Source organism: Piliocolobus tephrosceles, chromosome 12 (assembly GCF_002776525.5).
Source record: "Piliocolobus tephrosceles isolate RC106 chromosome 12, ASM277652v3, whole genome shotgun sequence".
NCBI classification, from domain to species: domain Eukaryota; kingdom Metazoa; phylum Chordata; class Mammalia; order Primates; family Cercopithecidae; genus Piliocolobus; species Piliocolobus tephrosceles.
The window spans coordinates 47,070,055-47,094,822 of NC_045445.1; the positions used below are offsets into that span (position 1 = coordinate 47,070,055).

The following is a 24,768-nucleotide window of genomic DNA, read 5'->3' on the forward strand; positions in this document are numbered from 1 at the left end:
TTTTTTTTTTTTTTTTTTGAGACGGAGTCTCGCTCTGTCACCCAAACTGGAGTGCAGTGGCCGGATCTCAGCTCACTGCAAGCTCCGCCTTTCGGGTTCACGCCATTCTCCTGCCTCAGCCTCCCGAGTAGCTGGGACTACAGGCGCCCGCCACCTCGCCCGGCTAGTTTTTTTGTATTTTTTAGTAGAGACGGGGTTTCACCGTGTTAGCCAGGATGGTCTCGATCTCCTGACCTCGTGATCCGCCCGTCTCGGCCTCCCAAAGTGCTGGGATTACAGGCTTGAGCCACCGCGCCCAGCCAGTTTTACTAATCTTGAAAGCTATACACTTAAAAAAATTTGTAGTACATATATATATGAAACAAAATTGGTTCAGTCTACTTGTCTACTTATGATTCCACAAACTCCTGGCTGTAAATCATGCCTTCCTTATTTCTTACATCCAGACTCTTAGACCCATAAGTTGAATACTCCTGGCATATGTATATATTCTCACATTTCAACCTTCCATATGCCTACAAGGATTCTTATACTTATTTATCCCAATAAGGTGACCCAGAACCACTCTCCCACTGAAAAAAAAAAAAAAATAGAAGTGGCAAAGTGCTCTCAATAACATGATAACTTTTTTTGCATTACTCATTTTGAAAATGATTGATTCTAATAATACCTATAATCTGTTACCTAAGGTAGAGGCTTATGTATAATTACTAATAGCTTAGACTTCTTTAGCATACTGCCTATATCTTTGTTTCTCTACTTGTTTCTTTGAATTAGGAGACACCCTCAAACACCCATTTTGAGTTTTTATTATTATTATTTTTAGTCATTAATTTAATTTTGCTGAATAATGCAAATGGGAGATTATAGAAAAAATGATAAAAATCAAATGACTATATGGCCTTATAGCTTACATTTAACTCCAAGGCAAAATAACCTAAACTAGACCTGGAATAGAATTGAATTGTTCAGTCCTATGTAAATTGAAATTTTTTCTTTCTCTTTTAGATAAGGAGATAGCATGGCAAGCATTGCATCTAGTAAATGGATATAAACTACGTGGGAAAATATTGGTGATAGAGTTTGGAAAGAACAAAAAGCATCGGTCAAATCTCCAAGCGACTTCTCTCATATCATGTGCTACAGGTAGCACTACAGAAATCAGTGGTAGCTAGAATATATATAGATTGTGGGTCCTGGATGGTCTTTCTTGAATTGGAATCTTGGATCTAGGATTTATATATAGACACCAGTTTGTTTGGAGTTGAAGAGGAAAAACTAACTGAGGGAGGGGAAAAAAAGTAAGTAGGGCAACCCCTTTCAGCTTTTGGAGAGAACTGGTAGAAAACATTTTCTGTTATATAATTGAAGACTATATAGGACAGATGATATGCTGAATATGAAGGGTAGAGTGCAAAGAGTATTATTTTCTCAGGATAAATTAAAAGGGATTATTCCTAAGGATTTTTAAAATCTTTATAATTTTTCTGGGGTCCTCAATATTTGTCTCTAGAATTAACATTCTTTCTTAGACTGCTTCCTATATACAGAAACAAAAAACTAATTAAATGTTGAAATATTTATTTACTAGAGGCCATTTGTCCATATTTCATGCACCTAGTAAATAAAAGAGCAGGACCCCAGGCCTAAGCATCAACAAATGCTATTAAGTCAGAACTATGAGCAGTAATAGTAGGTAGTTTCATAAGTCAGTTGACATATTTAATGAATGCTTCCTCCACAAGTTATCAGTCTTCAAAAAGCTATATATTTTTCTAGTGAAATATTTTAGATCAAAATGTTGTTGTTCTCATAGCCATTTAAGCTAGCAACCATTGAGTAGTCATTGAATTCAAAGCAATAAACATTGATTAAGTGTCTAATATATATTAAATATTAGGCATATGAATTTTAGAAGAGGAACATACTAGCAAAGAATACCAAAGGGAAATGGAAAGAAAGAGTTCTCTAGAAAAGAGGATGCCAGTCACAAATCCCCCAGTTGTTTGTTTATGGCTGCTGGAAAATAAAAAGACTATACAGAGAGGAAGTAGTACAAACTGGAGTCAGACCTGTACAGCCACACTTAACATTGTGTGACCTTGGCAAGTCACTTAATCTGAGCCTCCCATTTTTCATCTATAAAGTGAGGATAATAATGCTACTTACCTCATTGGGTTGTGAAGATGAACTGAGATATTATCCAGGCTGAAGAACAGAAAGAAAAAAAAATGAATAAAATTAAACAAGAGTATAGAACCCGTGTGACACCATTAAGCATTCCTACATATTTCTAATAGGAGTATAGGAAAAAAGGAAGAGAAAAGAAGGAGCAGAAAAATATTCTAAGAAATAATGGCGCTAAATACCCCCAATTTGATGAGAGACATTAACCTATACATCCCAGAAAAAAAAGAAATTACAAACAGATACATCATAAGAAAAATGCTAAAACCCAAAAACAAAAAGAGAATCTTGGCAGCAATATGAGAAAAATGAGCCATCACTTACCAAGGAACCCAAATAAAATTAACAGTTGACTTTCTCTTAGAAACAGTAGCACTGGCAGTGGAATAACACATTCAAAGTGTTCAAAGAAAATAACTGTCAACCAATAATCCTATATACAATAAAACTTTTTCAAAAATGAAGGTGAAATAAAACATCTCTCATAATCAAAAACCAAGAGAATTTGTTGCTGGCAGACCTGACTTACTGGAAATACAAAAGGAAGTTCTTCAGGCTGAAAGCAAGTGACCTCAGACAGTAATCTGAATCTACACACATGCAGAAAAAGAGCACAGGCAAAAATAATTATGTAATTATCAGAAACAATCTATGCATTTTTCTTTTTTCTCAACTAATGTAAAAAACAATTGTATAAAACAATATGTATATAGTTTCATTGTTTGGCCTATAACGTATAAAATGTAATATATTTGCCAATAACAGGATGAAGAAGCTGAGTGGAAGCAAAACTGTCTCGTACTAAAGAACTGACTCCAAATGGTAACACAAATCCACAGTAACAAATGGAGATAATGTGAAATAGGAAATAGGAAGTTTAATATAAAAAACCTATAAACATATACTTATTCTTCTCTCAGCTTCTTTTAAAGATGTAAAATTATATTAAGTAATTATAATAATGTGTGTTGGGTTTATAATGTATAGAAATAACCTGTATAACAATAATACCACAAAGCGGGGGATGGGTTTATATAGGAATAGGGTTGTTACATTGGAATTAAGTTAATATTTATCTGAAGCCTATTCAGTTAGTTAAGATGTGTATGGTAAGACCTAGAGCAACCACTAAGGAAATAACTTTTAAAAATCAAAAATATTATTAAAGAAATATAAATATCACATTATACTCAGTATACTCAGTACAAAAGAAGGAATGGAGAAGCAAAAAGCTTGAGGCATATCAAAAACAATAAAATGACAGTCATGAATCTTCCTGTATCAAAATAACAATAAATGTGCATGGATTAAACAATACTATAAAAGGCGGAGATGTCAGAAACAAGTCTGATTCAACTTCATGCCATCTATTGGAGACACACTTTAGAAGATAGATTAAAGGTAAAAGGATGGAAAACAAATATATCACACAGACAACAGCCATAAGAAAGCTGGAGTGGCTATTCTAATACCAGACAAAATAGACTTTTAAAAAAATATTACTAGAGATAAAGAGTAAAATGTTACAATGATAAAAGGGTCAATCCATCAGGAAGATGTAACAACTGTAAATAGATATGCATCTAACGCTACAGCCCAAAATACATGAAGCGAAAACTGAAAGGAAAGAAGAAATAGATAAGTCCATAAAAAGAGTTGGAATATTCATTACCCCTTTTTCAATAATAGAGCACCTAGACAGAAGATAAACTAGGAAATAGAAGACTTGAACAACATTGTAAGGCAAATTGACCTTAAAGACATCTATATAACTTTCCACCCAACATCAGAATACATATTCTTCTCAAATGCATATGAAACATCTCCAAAGTAGGCCATAAGTTAAAGCATAAAACAAGCCTTAATAAATATAAGGGGACTGAAATCATGCAAAGTGTGTCCTCTGACCACATGGGACAAAGTTAGAAAACAACGGAAAGTTGGGAAACTCACAAATATGTGGAAATCAGACACACTTGTAAGTGACTGGCTGGGTGCAGTAGCTCACACCTGGAATCTCAGCACTTTGGCAGGCCGAAGTGGGAGGATGCCTTGGATCCCTTGAGACCAGGAATTCAAAACCAGCCTGGGCAACCCATCAAGACCCTGTCATTACCAAAAAAAAACAAAAACAAAAAAAAAAACAAAAAACTGTGTCAAAAAAATCATAAGGGAAATTACAAAATTCTTTGAGATGAATGATAATGAAGACACAACACACCAAAACTTACAAGATGCAGCTAAAGCAGTGTTTACAGGGAAATGTATAGGTGTAAATGCCTATACTTAAGAAGAAAGGCCAGGCACAGTGGCTCACGCCTGTAATCCCAGCACTTTGGGAGACCAAGGCAGGCGGATCACGAGGTCAGGAGATCTAGACCATCCTGGATAACACAGTGAAACCTCGCCTCTACTAAAAATACAAAAAATTAGCCAGGTGTGGTGGCGGGCACCTGTAGTCCCAGCTACTCGGGAGGCTGAGGCAGGAGAATGGTGTGAACCTGGGAGGCGGAGCTTGCAGTGAGCCAAGATTGTGCCAGTGCACTCCAGCCTGGGCAACAGAGCGGGACTCTGTCTCAAAAAAAGTAAAAAAAGAAGAAAGACCATAGCAGTAACCTCACTTTACACTTTAAGACCCTGGAAAAAGAAGAGCAAACTAAACCTAGAGCCAGGAGAAAGAAGGAAATACAAAAGATTAGATGAATATAAATGAAATAGAGTGAAAAAAACTAGAGAAAAATCAATGAAACCAAAAGTTGATTCTATAAAAAGATCAGTAAAACTGACACACCTTCTGCTAGATTGACCAGGAAAAAAGAAGAATCAAATTACTAAAATCAGAAATGAAGGAGGGAACATTTCAACTGAACTTGTAGAAATAAAAAAGATTATGAAAGCATATTATGATTAATTTTATGTCAATAAATTATCATAGATGAAGTGGACAAATTCCTAGGAAGACATAAACTGCCAAAACCAACTCAGAAGTAGAAAACTTGAATAAACCTATATCAGGTAAATAGGTTAAATGAGTTTTTAAAAAGATACCCACAAAGAAGAGCCCCGGCTCAAATAGCTTCTTAAATGAATTCTACAAAACTTTTAATGAAAAATTAATACAAATTCTTCACAAACTCTTTCAAAAAGTAGAAGAGTGGTGAACACTTCTGACATATACTACAACATGGAAGAACTCAGAATATGCTCAGTGCAAGAAGCCAGTCACAAAAGACTACATGTTATGTGATACTATTTATATGAAGTGTCCAGAATTGGCAAATATATAGAGATAGAAAGTGGATTAGTGGTTGCTTAGGGCTAGCACAGAGTTGGGGGGAATGGGAAGTGCTGGAGGTAACAGCTGAAGTGTATGAAGTTTCTTTAGAGGTTGATGAAAGTGTTCTAAAGTTGGTCATGGTGGTTATTTCACAACTCTGAATATACTAAAAACCAGGAATTGTACACTTTAAATGGGTGAATTGTTTGGTTTATGAATTATATCTCAATAAAACTCATGAAAGTAGGGATGTCCATCAGTAGGAAAATGGGTAAATAACTTATGGTACATCTATTTAGTACAATACTATGCAGCCATTAAAATAGTGAAGTGTATCTATGAATATATTATGACCTATACTCATGTCCAAGGTTGTGTATTAAGTTAGAAAACAAGATGCAGAAATATGTATAGTACAAATACATTTTTATGCAAAAGCATTCATTTATGTATAGTATGTATGTATATAGATATTTCTGAATAAATTTACGAAAAAGCTGGGAAATAGACATAGAAAGTTGTAAACCTTTGGAAGTGGGATTGAATAGGCTGAAGGAGGACTTTTACTTTGTAAAATTTTTAAAGTGCTGTCATTTTGGGGTGATTTTTACTTTTTTCAGTATTTTTTTTTTAACTAAAAAGAAATTAAAAAAAAAAAAATATTCTACCAATGGCATGGCTTCCAGAATATTTTTCAGGCTTACTCTGGGGATATCATCTGACTATACTCAGGACAAACTCCTATTCCTTTGATATACTGCTCACTTAGGATTAACAGTCCAATTTCAGACATAGTTAAGTGACAAGGAATGAATTATCCTGATATAGCCTCTGATGCATGTTACCAGGGGCATACTTCTAAGCTGGACTTTTTAGAAGGAACTGTTTCCTGTTAGGTAGAAAATCTTACCTCTGCTTTTTACTAGACCTACAGACCACTGCAACTGAGGAACATAAAAATGAAGGATATCCTTCAGCTAGTGCATAGATAAACTGTAGTATATCCATGCAATGGAATCCTACTCAGCAATAAAAATTAATGAAATATACATGCAACCACTTGGATGAATCTTAAATGCATTTTACTAAGTAAAAGAAGCCAAACTCAAAAGGCTACTTACTGTTTGATTTCATTCATATTATTTTCTCAAAAAGCAAAACAATAGGAATGGAGAAAAAACTTCAATGGATGTCAGGGGTTAAGTTGGAATGCTCCTTGACTACAAAATGGTAGCATAAGGAATTTGTCTTAATAATTGAAATTTTCTGTGTCTTCATTGTAGTTATGTAAGTGTATGCATTTGTCAAAATCCATAGGCTTATACACTAAAAAGGATGAATTTTACTGTATGTAATTTTTTAAAATAAATGTTATTTTTATGGAGGAAAGAAAAACTTGGAGAGACAGTCATTTCTATTAAGTAGTGTTTTTATTCTGTGGTCTTTTGATTACAGTTGAAAACTTAAAGCCACTTTGCTACCTTTCTTATTTTCTGTCCACAGGTCAGCAGAAATCATCAGTTAGAAACATCCATAGGCCAGGCACAGTGGCTCATGCGAGTAATCCCCACACTTTGGGAGGCCAAGGCGGGAGGATCACTTGATGCTGGGAGTTCAAGAGCAGACTGGGCAACATAGCAAGACTATCTCTAAAAAAAGAAAGGGAAAAATTTGTATACACATATACATATAAGGCCACCATTTTAAAAAATAAAAAGACAAGCTGGAAAATATATGTATCCCATACAAGGAGCTAATTTCTTAGTGTACAATGTATATAACTTTTTAGTATACAAAAAAAAAAAATCCAATAAAAAAGTGGGAAAAGGAAATTTGTTGAAAAGAAAATATAAATGACCAATAAACTAAGACAAATGCTCAGAGTAGTAATGCAAATTAAGACAGTGGGCTCTCATTTTCAAAAAGCCTTTTGGATTTATAGAAAAGTTGTAAAAATAGTAAGAGAGTTCTCATATATCCTCACTCAACTTCCCCTAATGCTAACATCTTACTTAACTATAGTGCAATTATCAAAATCAGGAAACTAATATTGATACAACACTATTAACTATATTAGACCTTATTTGAATTTTGCCAGTTGTCCCATTAATGTCCTTTCCTGATCAAGGATCAAATCTAGGATCCCACATTGCATTTTGTTATCTCCTTATTCTGTTCCTCTTTGTGACAGTTCTCAGTCTGTCTTTGATGACCATGACAATTTTAAAGAGTACTGGTCAGTTACATTGTATAATGTCCCTAATGAGGGTCTGTCTGATGTTTTTTCATGTTTTGTGTTTTTGGTGAGAATGCCACCAAAGTGATTTTTAGCCCTTTTTAGTGCATTATATCAGGACATATTTGATGATAATTTTTAATACTGGTGATGTTAACCTTGATCATTTGGTTAAAGGGGTGTTTGCTGGATTTCTTTACTGTAAAGTTACAGTTTTCGTCTTTACAATTACTAAATATATTCTGGAAGATGCATTGAGACTGTTCAGATATTCTGTTTCCCATCATACTTTTGCCCACTAATTTTAGCATTCATCAATGGTTCTTGATAGCAGCAATTATTACGGTAGTGTTTACCTAGTGGGGATTGTCTTAGTCTGTTTGTGCTACTATAACAACAACAAAAAAATGGAGGCAGGGTAGTTTTTAAAGAACAGATATTTATTTCTCACAGTTCTGGAAGCTAGGAAGTCCAAGATCAAGGTGCTGGCAGGTTCAGTGTCTGTTGAAGGCTATTCTCTCCTTCCAAAATGTGTCTGTTGAAGGCTATTCTCTCCTTCCACTTTGTTGCTGCATCCTCCAGAGGGGAAGAACACTGCTCCCTTTTATGGCAGAAGGTACAGAAGGGTAAAAAGGGCAAATCCCTTTTTATGACGTCATTGATCCCAATCATGAGGGCTCTACCCTCATGACTTAATCATCTCCTAGAGACCTGCCTCTTAATACTATCACATTGATCACACTGATGATTAAGTTTCAGCATATGAATTTGGGGAGGCACATTCAGACAACAGCAGGGATTTTCTTTTTTTTTTTTTTTTCATTCTCTATATTGAAATTCTTTAAGGAAGATGTCCCATCTCCTGCTTATTTTCTCATGTATTTATATCAGCATAGATGTTTATTTTAGTCTATGGCTTATAACCTAATATTGTCATTGTTTTGTTGCTCAACTTCTTCTACCTTTGGCCATTAGGAGCTCCTTCAGGTTGGCCCCTCTGTTCTTAGACATATCTCATTTTTTGCCCACTTCCTGGTTTTGTGGCACCACAAGGTGTTCCAGGCTCATCTTGTTTTTTCCCTACCCTAGCACTGGAATTAATCATTTCTGCATTGATTCCTACTTCCTTTTATTGGGAAATAATTTTTAGAAACCAAGATCTGGGCACTAGATGTTGAGTTGCCATTTTTTAACCTGTCAGAGTGTCAGATATAAAAATTGATAACACTAAATGTTGCCAAGGGTATGGAAAATAGACACTCTTGTACACTTTGGATGGGAGTATAAATAAGTATAACCTTTGGGGAGGGCATTTGGCAGTATCTATTAAAATTTAAGTATGTAGATCTAGAAAATCTACTTTTTGATCTCTATTACATAGAAATACATGTGTTCAAAGAGATAGGCACAAGAATATTCATTGCATCATTATAATAGCATAAACCTGGAAACAAAATTTCATCAATAGGGAACTGATTGGTTTAAAATTATGGTACAACCGTGCAATAAAATATCATGTTGGCAGTCAAACGAGAACTTCCTCATTGTTTGTTTAATTTAATTTAATTTAATTTTAAGTTCCAGGATACATGTGCAGGACGTGCAGGTTTGTTACATAGGTAAACATGTGCCATGGTGGTTTGCTGCACTTATCAGCCCATCACCTAGGTATTAACCCCCACATGCATTAGCTATTTATCCTGATGCTCTTCCTCCCCTTTCCCCTCAACTTCTGCCCCACAGGCCCCAGTGTGTGTTGCTCTCCTACCTGTGTCCATGTGTTCTCATTGAGAACCTCCTTATTGTTATGGACTGAATGTGACTCCTCAAAATTCATATGTTGAAATCCTAAACCCCAATGTGATGGTTTGAGGAATTGGGGCCTTTGAGAGAGAATTAAGTCAGAAGGGCAGAGCCTCAGGATGGGGTTAATGCCCTTAAGAAAAACATATTTATCATTACTACTAAGACATTCTCTAAGATGCCATTGAGGTACTAGGATAAATAATAAATATATGAGTTACTACCTTCAAGAATCTCTTAGCTTATTCCCTAAGGGGAGGTAAGAAACGTGTTTTGTAAGCTGTAACATAGAGTGATGAGTACCGTAAAGAAAGATGCAAAGCACTGTGGGAATTTAGATCCCATCTGGTAAGGGGATCAGAAACAAAAAAAAAAAAAAGAGAGAGACCCAAGAGTGCTCTCTCTCTCTCTCTCTCTTTCTCTCTGCCATGTGAGGATACAGGGAGAATTCAGCAGTCTGCAACCTGGAAGAGGGTCCTCACCAGAACCTGACCATGAGGGTACCCTGATCTCAGATGTACAGCCTCCAAATTGTGAGAAATTTCTCTTTATAAGCTACCCGTTCTGTGGTACTTCGTTATAGCAGCCTGACATGATGCCCTTATTCTTTCAATACAAATCTACCGCCTACTTAACCTTTGTACCTACACTGTAGCTTCCTCCACTTATGGAATAGCATAATGGTTAAGGACATGTGATCTAATGCCATATTCCCAGTGTATGGCTCTACCATACACTGTCTTTACCATTTACTAGCTTTGTAACCACATCTGGCTACTATTTACTACCTGTGTGAACCTGAGTAAGTTAAACTCACTACGCCTTCGTTTTCTCATTTTCTAAATGCGAGCAATAATAGTATTACCTCACAGGGTGGTTGTGAGAATTAATACATGTAAGATGTTTTGAATAGTGCCTGGTATGAACTCAGTAAATGTTAGATTATTACAATGATGAAGTGTCCGTGTTGCTATCAAAGGTCATCCTTTTTTTTTTTTTTTTCTTTTTTTTTTTTTTTTTTTTTGAGACGAGAGTCTTGTCCTTGCTGCCCAGGCTGGAGTGCAGTGGCACGATCTCGGCTCACTGCAACCTCTGCCTCCCAGGTTCAAGTGATTCTCCTGCCTCAGCCTCCCAAGTAGCTGGGATTACAGGTGCATGCCACCACACCTGGCTAATTTTGTATTTTTAGTAGAGACAGGGTTTCACCATGTTGGCCAGGTTTGTCTTGAACTCCTGACCTCAAGTGATCCTCCTGCCTCGGCCTCCCTAAGTGATGGGATTACAGGCATGAGCCACTACGCCTGGCCTCATTGTGGTTTTGATTTGCATTTTCCTGATAATTAGTGATGTTGAGTATTTTTTCATGTATTTGTTGACAATTTGTATGTCTTCTTTTGAGAAATGTCTGTTCAGATCATTGGCCTATTTTAAAATCACAGTTTGTTTTGTTGCTGTTGAGATGTTGAGTTCCTTGTATAGTCTGAATATTAATCCCCTGTTGGGTGAGTAGTTTGCAAATATTTTCTCATTCTGTAGGTTCTTTTTGCTCTGTTGATTGTTTCCTTTGCTATGCAGGAGATTTTTAGTTTAATATAATCCCATTTGTTTATTTTTGCTTTTGTTGCCTGTGCTTTTGAAGTAAATAGAGTACTTAAACATTGAAAATCACTTAAACCTAACAGACAATATATAGAACACCCAACAACAACAGAATTCACATTATTCTCCAGTGCACATGGAAGACTGTTCTCTAGGACAGATTGTATGTTAGGCCATAAATCAAGTCTCAATAAATTGTAACAGATTGAAACAATATGAAGTGTCTTCTCCAAATCCAATGGAATGAAAGAAATGAAGAAAGAAGTAAAACTGGAAAATCCACAAACGAGTTAAAATTAAATGAAAGATGCTTAAACAACTAATATAACAAAAAGAGACAAATGAAAACAAAAACACAACATACCAAAACTTACGGGATGCAGCAAAAGCGGTGCTCAAATGGATGTTTTTAAAGTGCAAACATCTATTTTTTTTTAAATAAAGAATGATCTCAGATCAATAGCCCAGCTTTACACCTTAAGGAACTATAAAAATGAAATCAAGCTAAACCCAAAACTAGTAGAAGGAAGGAAATGGTAAAGATTATAGTTAAGGGTTGGCCACAGTGGCTCACGTCTGTAATCCCAACACTCTGGGAGGCCAAGGTGGGAGGATTACTTGAGCCCAGGAGTTTGAGACCTGCCTGGGTAATGTAGTAAGACCTCGTCTCTACAAAAAATTTAAAACATTAGCTGGGTGTTGTGGCTTATGCCTATAGTCCCAGCTACTTAGGGGGCTGAAGTGGGAGAATCACTTGAGCCTAGGAGGTCAAGGCTGCAGTGATCCATGATTGTACCACTGCACTCCAGTCTGGGTGACAGAGTGAGACCCTGTCTCAAAAAAAAAAAAAAAAAAGATAAATGAAATAGGGAGTAGGAAACCAATATAACCAGTAAAATGAAAAAAAAAATGATTATTTGAGGTCACCAAAATTGGCAAACCATTACCTATAGTGATTAAGAGAAAGAAGACTCAATTTACTTAAGAAATTTAAAATGGGAATATTACTATCAGCCTTACAAAAATAAAAATGATTATAAGAGAATACTATGAATAATTCTGTACCATAAATCAGATTACCTGGATGAAATGGACAAATTCTTAGAAGCACAACTAACAAAATTGGCACACAAATAAAAAATCTGAATAGACTTATAACAAGAGATTGAATCAGTAATCAAAAAACCTAACAAAGAAAAGCTCAGGACCAGAAATTTCTACTGGTAAATTCTAGAAGCATTTAAAGAAGAATTAACACCAATCTTTTTCAAACTCTTCCAAGAAATAGAAAGGAAGGAAAGACTTCCTAACACATTCTATGAGGCTAGTATTACACTACCATCAAAGCCAGAAAAATACACAAGAAATGAAAACTACAGGCCAATGTCCCTTATGAATACAGACACAAAAGTCCGTAAGAAAATACTGGCAAATCACACCGAGCAGCATATTAAAAGCATTATACATACATCATGACCATATGTGGTTTATCCCAGGAATGCAAGGGTCATTCACATAAGAAAATCAATCAATGTAATAAGTTACATTAATAGAAAAGAAAAAGCCACATGATCATCTCATTTAATGCAGAAAAGTCATTTGGCAAAATATAATACCCTTTCATGATAAAAACACTCAGCAAACTAGGAATAGAAGGAAACTTCTTCAACATGATAAAGAACGTTTATGAAAAGCCCGCAGCTAACATGATACTCAATAGTCTTCCACCTGATCATAGGGAAAAAGATTTTAGCTTTCGCCATTTTGTATGATGTTAGCTGTGGCTACCTAAATATAAGGGTTAAAACCATAAAACTCTGAGAGGAAAACAAGGATAAATCTTTGTGTTCTTAGATTTGACTAGTCATTAGGGAATTGCAAATCAAAACCATAATGAGATATCACTACACACCACAAGGATGAATAGAAGAATACATTTCTAAAAAGGAAAGTAAGTGTTGACAAGAATTTTGAGGAATTCAAACCTTCACACATGGCTGGAAGGCATGTAAAATAGTGCAGCTGCTATGGAAAATAGATTGGCTGTTGTTCTAAAAGTTAACCATAGAATTATGATATGGTCCATTAAATAATGAGTCATTCAAATAAAACTTGGCTGGGTGTGGTGGCTCATGCCTGTAATCCCAGCACTTTGGGACGCCAAGGCGGGCGGATCACGAGGTCAGGAGATCGAGACCATCCTGGGTAACACAGTGAAACCTCATCTCTACTAAAAGTACAAAAAAGTAGCCGTGCATGGTGGCAGGTGCCTGTAGTCCCAGCTACTCAGGAGGCTGAGGCAGGAGAATGGCATGAAAGCTCCCGGAAAGCGGAGCTTGCAGTAAGCCAAGATCACTGTACCCTAGCCTGGGTGACAGAGCAAGACTCCATCTCAAAATAATAATAATAATATTAATAATAATAATAAAACTTGTACTCTAGCATTTGTTGTAACACTATTCACAATAGACAAATGGTGAAAACAACTCAAATATCCATCAACTGATGAGTGGAGTGTTACGTATCCACACGATGGAATATTACTCAACCGTGAAAAGAAATTGAGTACTGATACATGCTACAATATGTTTGTATCTCAAAAACATGCTATGGAATAAGCCAGACACAAAAAAGTGACATATTGTATGGTTCAACTTTTGAAATATCCAGAATAGGCAAATACAACAGAGATGGAAACATTAGTGGTTTCCAGAGGTTGGGGGAAAGAGAATGGGGAGTTCCTGCCTAATGGTTACCCAGTTTCATTTTGGCATGCTGGAAATATTCTGGAGTGAGATAGAGGTGATGTTTGCACAACATTGTGAATGTACTTAATGTCCACTGTATTGTGCACTTTAAAATTGTCTAGATGGTTACTTTTAGCCGCCCGTTCAGAAACCCTGTGCCACCGAGCCACCCAAGCGCTCTTAAATTTCCTCGCTACCTGTGACTACAAGGTTTCCAAACCAAAGGCTCAGCTCTGCTCACAGCAGTTTAAATACTTAGGGCTAAAATTATCCAAAGGCACCAGGGCCCTGAGTGAAGAATGTATCCAGCCTATACTGGCTTATCCTCATCCCAAAACCCTAAAGTAACTAAGAGGGTTCTTTGGCATAACAGGTTTCTGCAAATATAGATTCGCAGGTACGGTGAAATAGACCATTATATACACTAATTAAGGAAACTCAGAAAGCCAATACTCACTTAGTAAGATGGACACCTGGAGCAGAAGCGGCTTTCCAGGCCCTAAAGAAGACCCTAACCCAAGCCCCAGTGTTAAGCTTACCAACGGAGCAAGACTTTTCTTTATATATCACAGAAAAAAATAGGAATAGCTCTAGGAGTCCTTACACAGGCCCGAAGGATGAGCTTGCAACCCATGGCATACCTAAGTAAGGAAATTGATGTGGTGGCAAAGAGTTGGCCTCATTATTTATGGGTAGTGGCAGCAGTAGCAGTCTTGGTATCTGAAGCAGTTAAAATAATACGGGGAAGAAATCTTACTGTGTGGAATCTCATAATGTGAATGGCATACTCACTGCTAAAGGAGACTTGTGGCTGTCAGACAACTGTGAGGAAAGTAACTAAAATCATAAATCCCCATGGCCCTCCCTTATCATATTTTTCTCTTTACTGTTATCTTACCCCCTTTCACTCTCACTTCACCCCCTCCATGCCGCTGTACGACCAGTAGCTCCCCTTACCAAGAGTTTCTATGGAGAATGCGGCTTCCCGGAAATATTGATGCCCCATCATATAGGAGTTTATCTAAGGGAAACCCCACCTTCACTGCCCACACCCGTATGCCCTGCAACTACTATAACTCTGCCACTCTTTGCATACATGCAAGCAAATACTCATTACTGGACAGGGAAAATGATTAATCCTAATTGTCCTGGAGGACTTGGAACCACTGTCTGTTGGACTTACTTCACCCATACCAGTATGTCAAATGGGGGTGGAGTTCAAGATCAGGCAAGAGAAAAACACGTAAAGGAAGTACTCTCCCAACTGACCTGGGTACACAGCACCCCTAGCCCCAACAAAGGACTAGATCTCTCAAAACTACATGAAACTCTCTGTACCCATACTCGCCTGGTGAGCCTGTTTAATACCACCCTTACTGGGCTCCATGAGGTCTGGGCCCAAAACCCTACTACCTGTTGGATGTGCCTCCCCCTGCACTTCAGGCTGTACATTTCAATCCCTGTACCTGAACAATGGAACAATTTCAGCACAGAAATAAACACCACTTCCGTTTTAGTAGGACTTCTTGTTTCCAATCTGGAAATAACCCATACCTCAAACCTCACCTGTGTAAAATTTAACAATACTGTAGACACAACCAACTCCCAGTGCATCAGGTGGGTAACTCCTCCCACAGGAATAGTCTGCCTACCCTCAGGAATATTTTTTGTCTGTGGTACCTCAGCCTATCGTTGTTTGAATGGCTCTTCGGAATCTATGTGCTTCCTCTCATTCTTAGTGCCCCCTCTGACCATCTACACTGAACAAGTTTTATACAATCATGTCGTTCCTAAGCCCCACAACAAAAAAGTACCCATTCTTCCTTTTGTTATCGGAGCAGAAGTGCTAGGCGGGCTAGGTACCGACATTGGTGGTATCACAACCTCTACTCAGTTCTACTACAAACTATCTCAAGAACTAAATGCTGACATGGAACGGGTTGCCAACTCCCTGGTCACCTTGCAAGGTCAACTTAACTCCCTAGCAGCAGTAGTCCTTCAAAATTGAAGAGCTTTAGACTTACTAACCGCTGAAAGAGGGGGAACCTATTTATTTTTAGGGGAAGAATGCTGTCATGTTAATCAATCTGGAATCATCACTGAGAAAGTTAGAGAAATTGGAGATCAAATACAACATGGAGCAGAGGAGCTTCAAAACACCGGACCCTGGGACCTCCTCAGCCAATGGATGCCCTGGATTCTCCCCTTCTTAGGACCTCTAGCAGGTATAATATTGTTACTCCTCTTTGGACCCTGTATCTTTAACCTCCTTGTTAAGTTTGTCTCTTCCAGAATCAAAGCTGTAAAGCTACAAGTCATTCTTCAAATGGAGCCCCAGATGCCGTCCATGACTAAAATCTACTGCGGACCCCTGGACTGGCCTGCTAGCCCATGCTCTGATGTTAATGACCTTGAAGGCACCCCTCCCAAGGAAATCTCAACTGCACAACCCCTACTATGCCCCAGTTCAGCAGGAAGCAGTTAGAATGGTCGTCAACCAACCTCCCCAACAGCACTTGGGTTTTCCTGTTGAGGGGGAGACTGAGAGACAGGACTAGTGGATTTCCTAGGCCGACTAAGAATCCCTAAGCCTAGCTGGGAAGGCAATCGCGTCCACCTTTAAACACGGGGCTTGCAATTTAGCTCACATCTGACCAATCAGAGAGCTCACTAAAATGTTAATTAGGCAAAAACACGAGGTAAAGAAATAGCCAATCATCTATCGCCTGAGAGCACAGTGAGAGGGACAATGATCAGGATATAAACCCAAGCATTTGAGCCAGCAATGGCTATCCTCTTTGGGTCCCCTCCCTTTGTATGGGAGTTCTGTTTTCACTCTATTAAATCTTGCAACTGCAAAAAATAATAATAAAATAAAATAAATAAAATTGTCTAGATGATAAGTTTTATGTTATGTGTGTTGTCCACATTTTTTAAAAGAGCAAACTTCTTATCATAGTCTACAAAGCCCTATACCAGATCTGGCTATTAACCACCTCTCTGACCTCTTCTCATACTACTCTGCCCTTACACATACAGCAGACATATTGGCATTCTTTCTTTTCTAAGAAGTCAAGCTTCTCCTTACCTTAGCATCTTTGTTCCCTTTGCCTAGAAAGTTGCCTCCCACCAACCCACAACCCCATATATACACATGGCTGCCTCCTTCATCAGGCCAAATGTCACTTCCCTTAGAAAAGCTTTCTTTGGCTACCTTATTTATATAGAATTTCACCAACTCCCCTCTCAGTCACTTTCTGTCTCATGACCCTGTGTGTATCCTTCATACCACTCAACATTATGTGAAATTATCTTACCAATTATTTTCATACTTGATTATTCCCCTATTAAAATATGACCTCCAAGAGGCCGGATGCAGTGGCTCACACCTGTAATCCCAGCACTTTGGGAGGCTGAGGCGTACGGATCACTTGAGGTCAGGATTTTGAGACCAGCCTGGCCAACACCGTGAAACCCTGTATGTACTAAAAATACAAAAACTAGCTGTAAATCGCTTGAACTCGGGAGGTGGAGGCTGCAGTGAGCCGAGATGGCACCACTGCACTCCAGCCTGGGTGAAGAGTGAGACTCTGTCTCAAAAAAAAAAAAAAAAAAAAAAAAAACAAAGGATGTGACCTCCAAGAAAGTAAAAATATTTTTTAGTTGCCATGTTTCAAGCATCTAGAATGGTGTCATATAGTTGCTTAATAAACAATTGTTGAATTCGTGAATGAGAAGATACACTTGACACATTAGCTAATTCTTACAGTCTTTCCCTCTTCAAACAATTATAGTGAAAAACTTACATGCCAAAAAATATTTCTCCTGTAATACCTGAGCAACCATGGATGTCTTCTGTTCTCTGGTGGAATAAGCTTGTCCATAGTAAGTAGGGTCATCAGTCACAAGTATGCTCACAAGATTTTGACTTTCTCTCTGAGAATTTAACTTTCCTTTTTGGCCCAAACTTAAAGAATCAGAATATGAATCCTAAAAGTCCTAGCATTATATGGACTACTATTTGAAACGTTCAAATGATTCTTGTAGTGAGATAATAATAGTAAGCATAACAATTTACTTACCATTGCTATGCTAACATGTTTTATATAAGTATATCATACAATCTCATCGTTTGTACAAAAACCCTCCCTTGATGTCCTCCCAGCTGGCATCCCATTTCTATACTCCCTTTAATAGTAAAATTTATCCAGAGTTGTTTGTACCTTTGTAAAGGCTCACAAGTCTGGCGGGGGCTTCGAGTAGACCCAATTGCAACAGCAGTTCCAATAACATGAAAACAGCTGCGAGGAGCAAAAGGACCCCCAGTATTTCTACCACCTGCATGAGTCTAATAAGACAGGACACTTGCACAAGTCAAGAAAAGCTGCCTTACTACTCAAAGATTAGGCAGCAAGGATAAACAGAAGCCTAGGATCCAGGGTGAGCTGGTCTCTCAAAGGCTCAGGAAAGTGCCCAAGGTGGTTGGAGTCTTGTCTGCATGTACCCTACATTGCACAACAGCTGAGTGACCCCAAAAGTGCTCTGCTCTGGATTTATATATTCTGGATGCCACTTGTCCCACTGAGCACAAATGTTGCAAAACAAAGACATAGCTCCTTTCACACTTCAACTAAGAGGAAGGAGTGGGAAGAACTAGGTTGGCTGAGGTCATCCAGGCACCTGTCCTAGTATAACCTCTTTATCTCCAATTTTCCTCCTTAACTCAGTTTAGTCAGGCTTTTGGCCCTACCAGTTTACTGAAACAACTCTTTAAGGCCACCAGTTGCCAAAAGATGTAATGGCCGTCTTTTTGTCCCCGCTTAACCTCTCAGAAGCATTCAACACAGTTGATCACTCCCTCCTTGAAATGTTTTCTTCACCTGGCTACTGTTACACTTTAGTCTTGTATATCTACATGTATATCTAGCTGCCTACATGATACTTCCACTTAGATGCCTAATACACATGTCAAACTGAGCTCATCCAAAACAGAAATCTTGATAGACTTCCTATTCAAAAACTGGTTCCATTCCCAATGTTACACCTCCCTAAATGATCCAACTATTCACATGACTGCTAAAGGTAAGAATATTGAAACAACTGTAGTGCTTAGAACAGTGCTTGACACATAGAAGGTGAACAATAAATATTAATTGAATGAATTAATAAAATTAATACAATTCTCATAAGCCCATTTCTACTTGATATAATGGAGTGCAACCCTGCAGGATATAGAAGATAGGAACATATCTCCCTCCTACTGTGACAACAATATATGTATATATGTATGTGTGTGTGTGTATATATATACATATATATATATATATAGAGAGAGAGAGAGAGAGAGAGAGAGCGGGTGGGGGGAAGTCCTTTCTATGTGAGTGGAGATTAATGACCACTTTCCTTCCATGGGCATCTGCTGAGTCTGGGTATGGGCTGGTAATTGTTTTTTGCCATAGGCAGAGAGACTCTGCTCAGGAGATAAAAGCAGTAGAACTTTTGACAGCCTCATGAGCTGACATGAAAGATCAGAATTTGGAGAAGCCTCAAACTTGAAGTCAGGTTTCACCTTGGTTTCTCCCCACTGACTCTTCTTGAGCACTGGAGTGGCACTGGAGCCTCAGAGGATGGGCTGGAAAGTCAGAGATAAATCTCTTGCAGTCTCATGATTTATAGGAGACAAAGCCTGGGTATAGAAAAGATTATCTCCCAAAAAGGAAGAATCTATTTTCAGATTTTGCCCTCAAGAATTTTAGTTAGGACAGAGTGGAACTAAACCCACAACCCTGTGACAACCTAGCTCTATTTCTAATTGGTTTGAAGTGATTACTCCTCACCCATTTTCCTGACAAAAGAATCTTCCCTCTCTAGGAGGAAAACAAATCATTGATATCAGAATCTATAGTCACTTTTGCGCAATTTTCATTATTCTGGAGGCTAAACCAACTCCATCATGGAAGCTAATCTGCCATGCTGGCTTCCAATTAACCCCTGTTCCAGGAAGGCCTCCAAGATTTCCAGTTTATCTATTGTTCCTTGTTTAAGAGCAGGTTCTTAACCATAAATCCTGTCCTTAGGTCAAACAACTTTGATGTTATTATACTTCAACTGTCCTACATATCCCTTCTGAACCACCCCCACCCCTGTGGTATATAAACTCTGGGTCTAAGGGGTAATGGCACAAGAATCTACCATCCTGTCTCATCGCCACCTGAGACAGACATGGCTTCTGTTCGTAAGTTGCTGTTAAATGTTTCTTTCTAAGAAACTGGATTTGTCAGCCTCTTTCTTCAGCCTCTCAGCTTTCTCGGACTTTGGGAAAGGTTTGCATAGACTTGTCTGCTGCAAAACAAGCATATCAAAATATTATGAGACATATGAAGAAACAGGAAAATGTGACCTATAATCAAAATGAGAACAGTCAGTATGAGTAGACCCACTAGTGATCCAGATGTTGAATGTACTGATACATGATGCAGCATGGCTGTACCCCAAAAACATGCTAAATGAAAGAAGCCAGGCACAAAAGGTCACATATTTTTTATTCCACTTATATGAAATAGCTGGTATAGATAAATCCATAGAGACAGGAAGCAGATTGGTGGTTGCCAGGGTCTATGGGTAGAACGGTATAGGGAGTGAGTACTTAACAGAGATAGGGTTTACTTTAGGGGTGCTGAAAATTTTTTGGAACTAGAGGTGGTGGTTGGACAACACTGTGAAGGTACTAAATGCCACTGAATTTTATACTTTATTAATTTTATGTTTGTGTATTTCACTTTAAAATAATTCCTTGAATGGGTTTATCAGTTGACTGAACACAGCAGAAGAGTAGTGAACTCAAAGACAGTGGAATAGAAACTATTCAATTGAAGTACATAGACAAAAAATAATGGAAAGAAGAGAAAACAACATGAGAGTTATGTAGGAGATTGTCAGCCAGTATAATATAAGTGTAACTGAAATCTCAGAAGGAAAAGAGCAAGAGAATGAGGCAGAAAAAAAACTATTCATAGAATTTCCCCAGAGTAATGACAGACATCAATCCATAGATCCAGTAATCTCAGTAAACCCAAAGTAGGATAAAAACAAGAAAACCATACTTAGGCACATTATAGTCCAACTTCTGAACCAAGAATAAAGAGAAAAACTTAAAAGCAGCCAGAGCTGGATGAAGTGGTTCATGCCTGTAATCCCAACACTTCAGGAAGCTGAGGTAGGAGGATCACTTGAGCCCAGGAGTTTAAGACCAGCCTGGGCAACACAGGGAGACTCCGTCTCTATAAAAAATTTTAAAATGAGCCAGGTGTGGTGGTGCCCACCTGTGGGAGGCTGAGGTGGGAGAATTGCTTGAGCCTGAGAGGTCAAGGCTGCAGTGAGCCATAATCATGCCACTGCACTCTAGCTGGTGTAACAGAGTGAGGCCCTGTCTCAAAAAAAAAACAAAAACAAACAAAAAAAAAACGCCAGAGGAGTGTGGGGAAAGGCAAATGATCCTAAAGAAATGAAGATAAGACTAACAAAACTTGGCGGAGCAAGATGGCCTAATAGGAACAGCTCCAGTCTCCAACTCCCAGCGCGAGTGACACAGAAGACCAGTGATTTCTGCATTTTCAACTGAGGTACTGGGATCATCTCACTAGGGAGTGCCGAACAATCGGTGCTGGTCAGCTGCTGCAGCCCAACCAGCGAGAGCTGAAGCAGGGCGAGGCATCGCCTCACCTGGGAAGTGCAAGGGGGAAGGGAATCCCTTTTCCTAGCCAGGGGAACTGAGACACACAACACCTGGAAAATCGGGTAACTCCCACCCCAATACTGCACTTTAAGCGAACAGGCACACCAGGAGAATATATCCCACACCTGGTCGGGAGGGTCCCATGCCCACGGAGCCTCCCTCATTGCTAACACAGCAGTCTGCGATCTAACCGCAAGGCAGCAGCAAGGCTGGGAGAGGGGCGCCCGCCATTGCTGAGGCTTAAGAAGGTAAACAAAGCTGCTGGGAAGCTCGAACTGGGTGGAGCTCACAGCAGCTCAAGGAAACCTGCCTGTCTCTGTAGACTCCACCTCTGGGGACAGGGCACAGCTAAATAACAACAACAAAAAAAGCAGCAGCAACCTGTGCAGATGCAAACGACTCTGTCTGACAGCTTTGAAGAGAGCAGTGGATCTCACAACACGGAGGTTGAGATCTGAGAAGGGACAGACTGCCTGCTCAAGTGGGTCCTTGACCCCCAAGTAGCCTAACAGGGAGACATCCACCACTAGGGGCAATCTGACACCCCACACCTCACAGGGTGCAGTACACCCCTGAGAGGAAGCTTCCAAAGTAAGAATCAGACAGGTACACTCGCTGTTCAGCAATATTCTATCTTCTGCAACCTCTGCTGCTGATACCCAGGCAAACAGGGTCTGGAGTGGACCTCAAGCAATCTCCAACAGACCTACAGCTGAGGGTCCTGACTGTTAGAAGGAAAAATATCAAACAGGAAGGACACCTATACCAAAACCCCATCAGTATGCCACCATCATCAAAGACCAGAGGCAGATAAAACCACAAAGATGGGGAAAAAGCAGGGCAGAAAGCTGGAAATTCAAAAAATAAGAGCACATCTCCCCCTGCAAAGGAGCGCAGCCCATCGCCAGCAACGGATCAAAGCTGGTCAGAGAATGACTTTGACGAAACGAGAGAAGAAGGCTTCAGTCCATCAAACTTCTCAGAGCTAAAGGAGGAATTACGTACCCAGCGCAAAGAAACTAAAAATCTTGAAAAAAGAGTGGAAGAATTGACAGCTAGACTAATTAATGCAGAGAAGGTCATAAACGAAATGACAGAGATGAAAACCATGACACGAGAAATACGTGAGAAATGCACAAGCTTCAGTAACCGACTCGATCAACTGGAAGAAAGAGTATCAGCTACTAAGGATCAAATGAATGAAATGAAGCGAGAAGAGAAACCAAAAGAAAAAAGAAGAAAAAGAAATGAACAAAGCCTGCAAGAAGTATGGGATTATGTAAAAAGACCAAATCTACGTCTGATTGGGGTGCCTGAAAGTGAGGGGGAAAATGGAACCAAGTTGGAAAACACTCTTCAGGATATCATCCAGGAGAAATTCCCCAACCTAGTAGGGCAGGCCAACATTCAAATTCAGGAAATACAGAGAACGCCACAAAGATACTCCTCCAGAAGAGCAACTCCAAGACACATAATTGCCAGATTCACCAAAGTTGAAATGAAGGAAAAAATCTTAAGGGCAGCCAGAGAGAAAGGTCGGGTTACCCACAAAGGGAAGCCCATCAGACTGACAGCAGATCTCTCAGCAGAAACTCTACAAGCCAGAAGAGAGTGGGGGCCAATATTCAACGTTCTTAAAGAAAAGAATTTTAAACCCAGAATTTCATATCCAGCCAAACTAAGTTTCATAAGTGAAGGAGAAATAAAATCCTTTACAGATAAGCAAATGCTTAGAGATTTTGTCACCACCAGGCCTGCCTTACAAGAGACCCTGAAGGAAGCCCTAAACATGGAAAGGAACAACCGGTACCAGCCATTGCAAAAACATGCCAAAATGTAAAGACCATCGAGGCTAGGAAGAAACTGCATCAACTAACGAGGAAAATGACCAGTTAATATCATAATGGCAGGATCAAGTTCACACATAACAATATTAACCTTAAATGTAAATGGACTAAATGCTCCAATTAAAAGACACAGACTGGCAAACTGGATAAAGAGTCAAGACCCATCAGTCTGCTGTATTCAGGAGACCCATCTCACATGCAGAGACATACATAGGCTCAAAATAAAGGGATGGAGGAAGATCTACCAAGCAAATGGAGAACAAAGAAAAGCAGGGGTTGCAATCCTAGTCTCTGATAAAACTGACTTTAAACCATCAAAGATCAAAAGAGACAAAGAAGGCCATTACATAATGGTAAAGGGATCAATTCAACAGGAAGAGCTAACTATCCTAAATATATATGCACCCAATACAGGAGCACCCAGATTCATAAAGCAAGTCTTTAGAGACTTACAAAGAGACTTAGACTCCCATACAATAATAATGGGAGACTTCAACACTCCACTGTCAACATTAGACAGATCAACAAGACAGAAAGTTAACAAGGATATCCAGGAATTGAACTCATCTCTGCACCAAGTGGACCTAATAGACATCTATAGAACTCTCCACCCCAAATCAACAGAATATACATTCTTCTCAGCACCACATCGCACTTATTCCAAAATTGACCACATAATTGGAAGTAAAGCACTCCTCAGCAAATGTAAAAGAACAGAAATTATAACAAACCGTCTCTCTGACCACAGTGCAATCAAACTAGAACTCAGGAGTAAGAAACTCAATCAAAACCGCTCAACTACATGGAAACTGAACAACCTGCTCCTGAATGACTACTGGGTACATAACGAAATGAAGGCAGAAATAAAGATGTTCTTTGAAACCAATGAGAACAAAGATACAACATACCAGAATCTCTGGGACACATTTAAAGCAGTGTGTAGAGGGAAATTTATAGCACTACATGCCCACAAGAGAAAGCAGGAAAGATCTAAAATTGACACTCTAACATCACAATTAAAAGAACTAGAGAGGCAAGAGCAAACACATTCAAAAGCTAGCAGAAGGCAAGAAATAACTAAGATCAGAGCAGAACTGAATGAGATAGAGACACAAAATCCCTCCAAAAAATCAGTGAATCCAGGAGTTGGTTTTTTGAAAAGATCAACAAAATTGACAGACCGCTAGCAAGACTAATAAAGAAGAAAAGAGAGATATCAAATAGACGCAATAAAAAATGATAAAGGGGATATCACCACCGACCCCACAGAAATACAAACTACCATCAGAGAATACTATAAACACCTCTACGCAAATAAACTAGAAAATCCAGAAGAA

At 38.7% G+C, this 24,768-nt stretch overlaps 1 protein-coding gene across 8 annotated transcripts in view; it reads left to right on the top strand.

Moving 5' to 3' along the window:
* The window catches only part of RBM41 (RNA binding motif protein 41), a 66,230-nt gene extending 49,615 nt beyond the window's left edge, over nt 1-16,615 (top strand). For 3 of the 8 annotated variants that reach the window (XM_023203004.1, XM_023203006.1, XM_023203005.1), the window contains 2 exons: nt 1,009-1,146; nt 15,910-16,615. In XM_023203004.1, coding sequence (XP_023058772.1) covers nt 1,009-1,146; nt 15,910-16,334 — 563 coding nt within the window. In that variant the 3' untranslated portion in view covers nt 16,335-16,615. Of the gene's footprint in view, nt 1-1,008; nt 1,147-2,952; nt 6,860-9,945; nt 10,477-15,909 lie in introns of those variants that run through there. The other 5 variants (XM_023203012.1, XM_023203013.1, XM_023203011.1 and 2 more) reach the window with 4 other exon arrangements.
* The last annotated feature ends 8,153 nt before the right edge of the window (nt 16,616-24,768 follow it).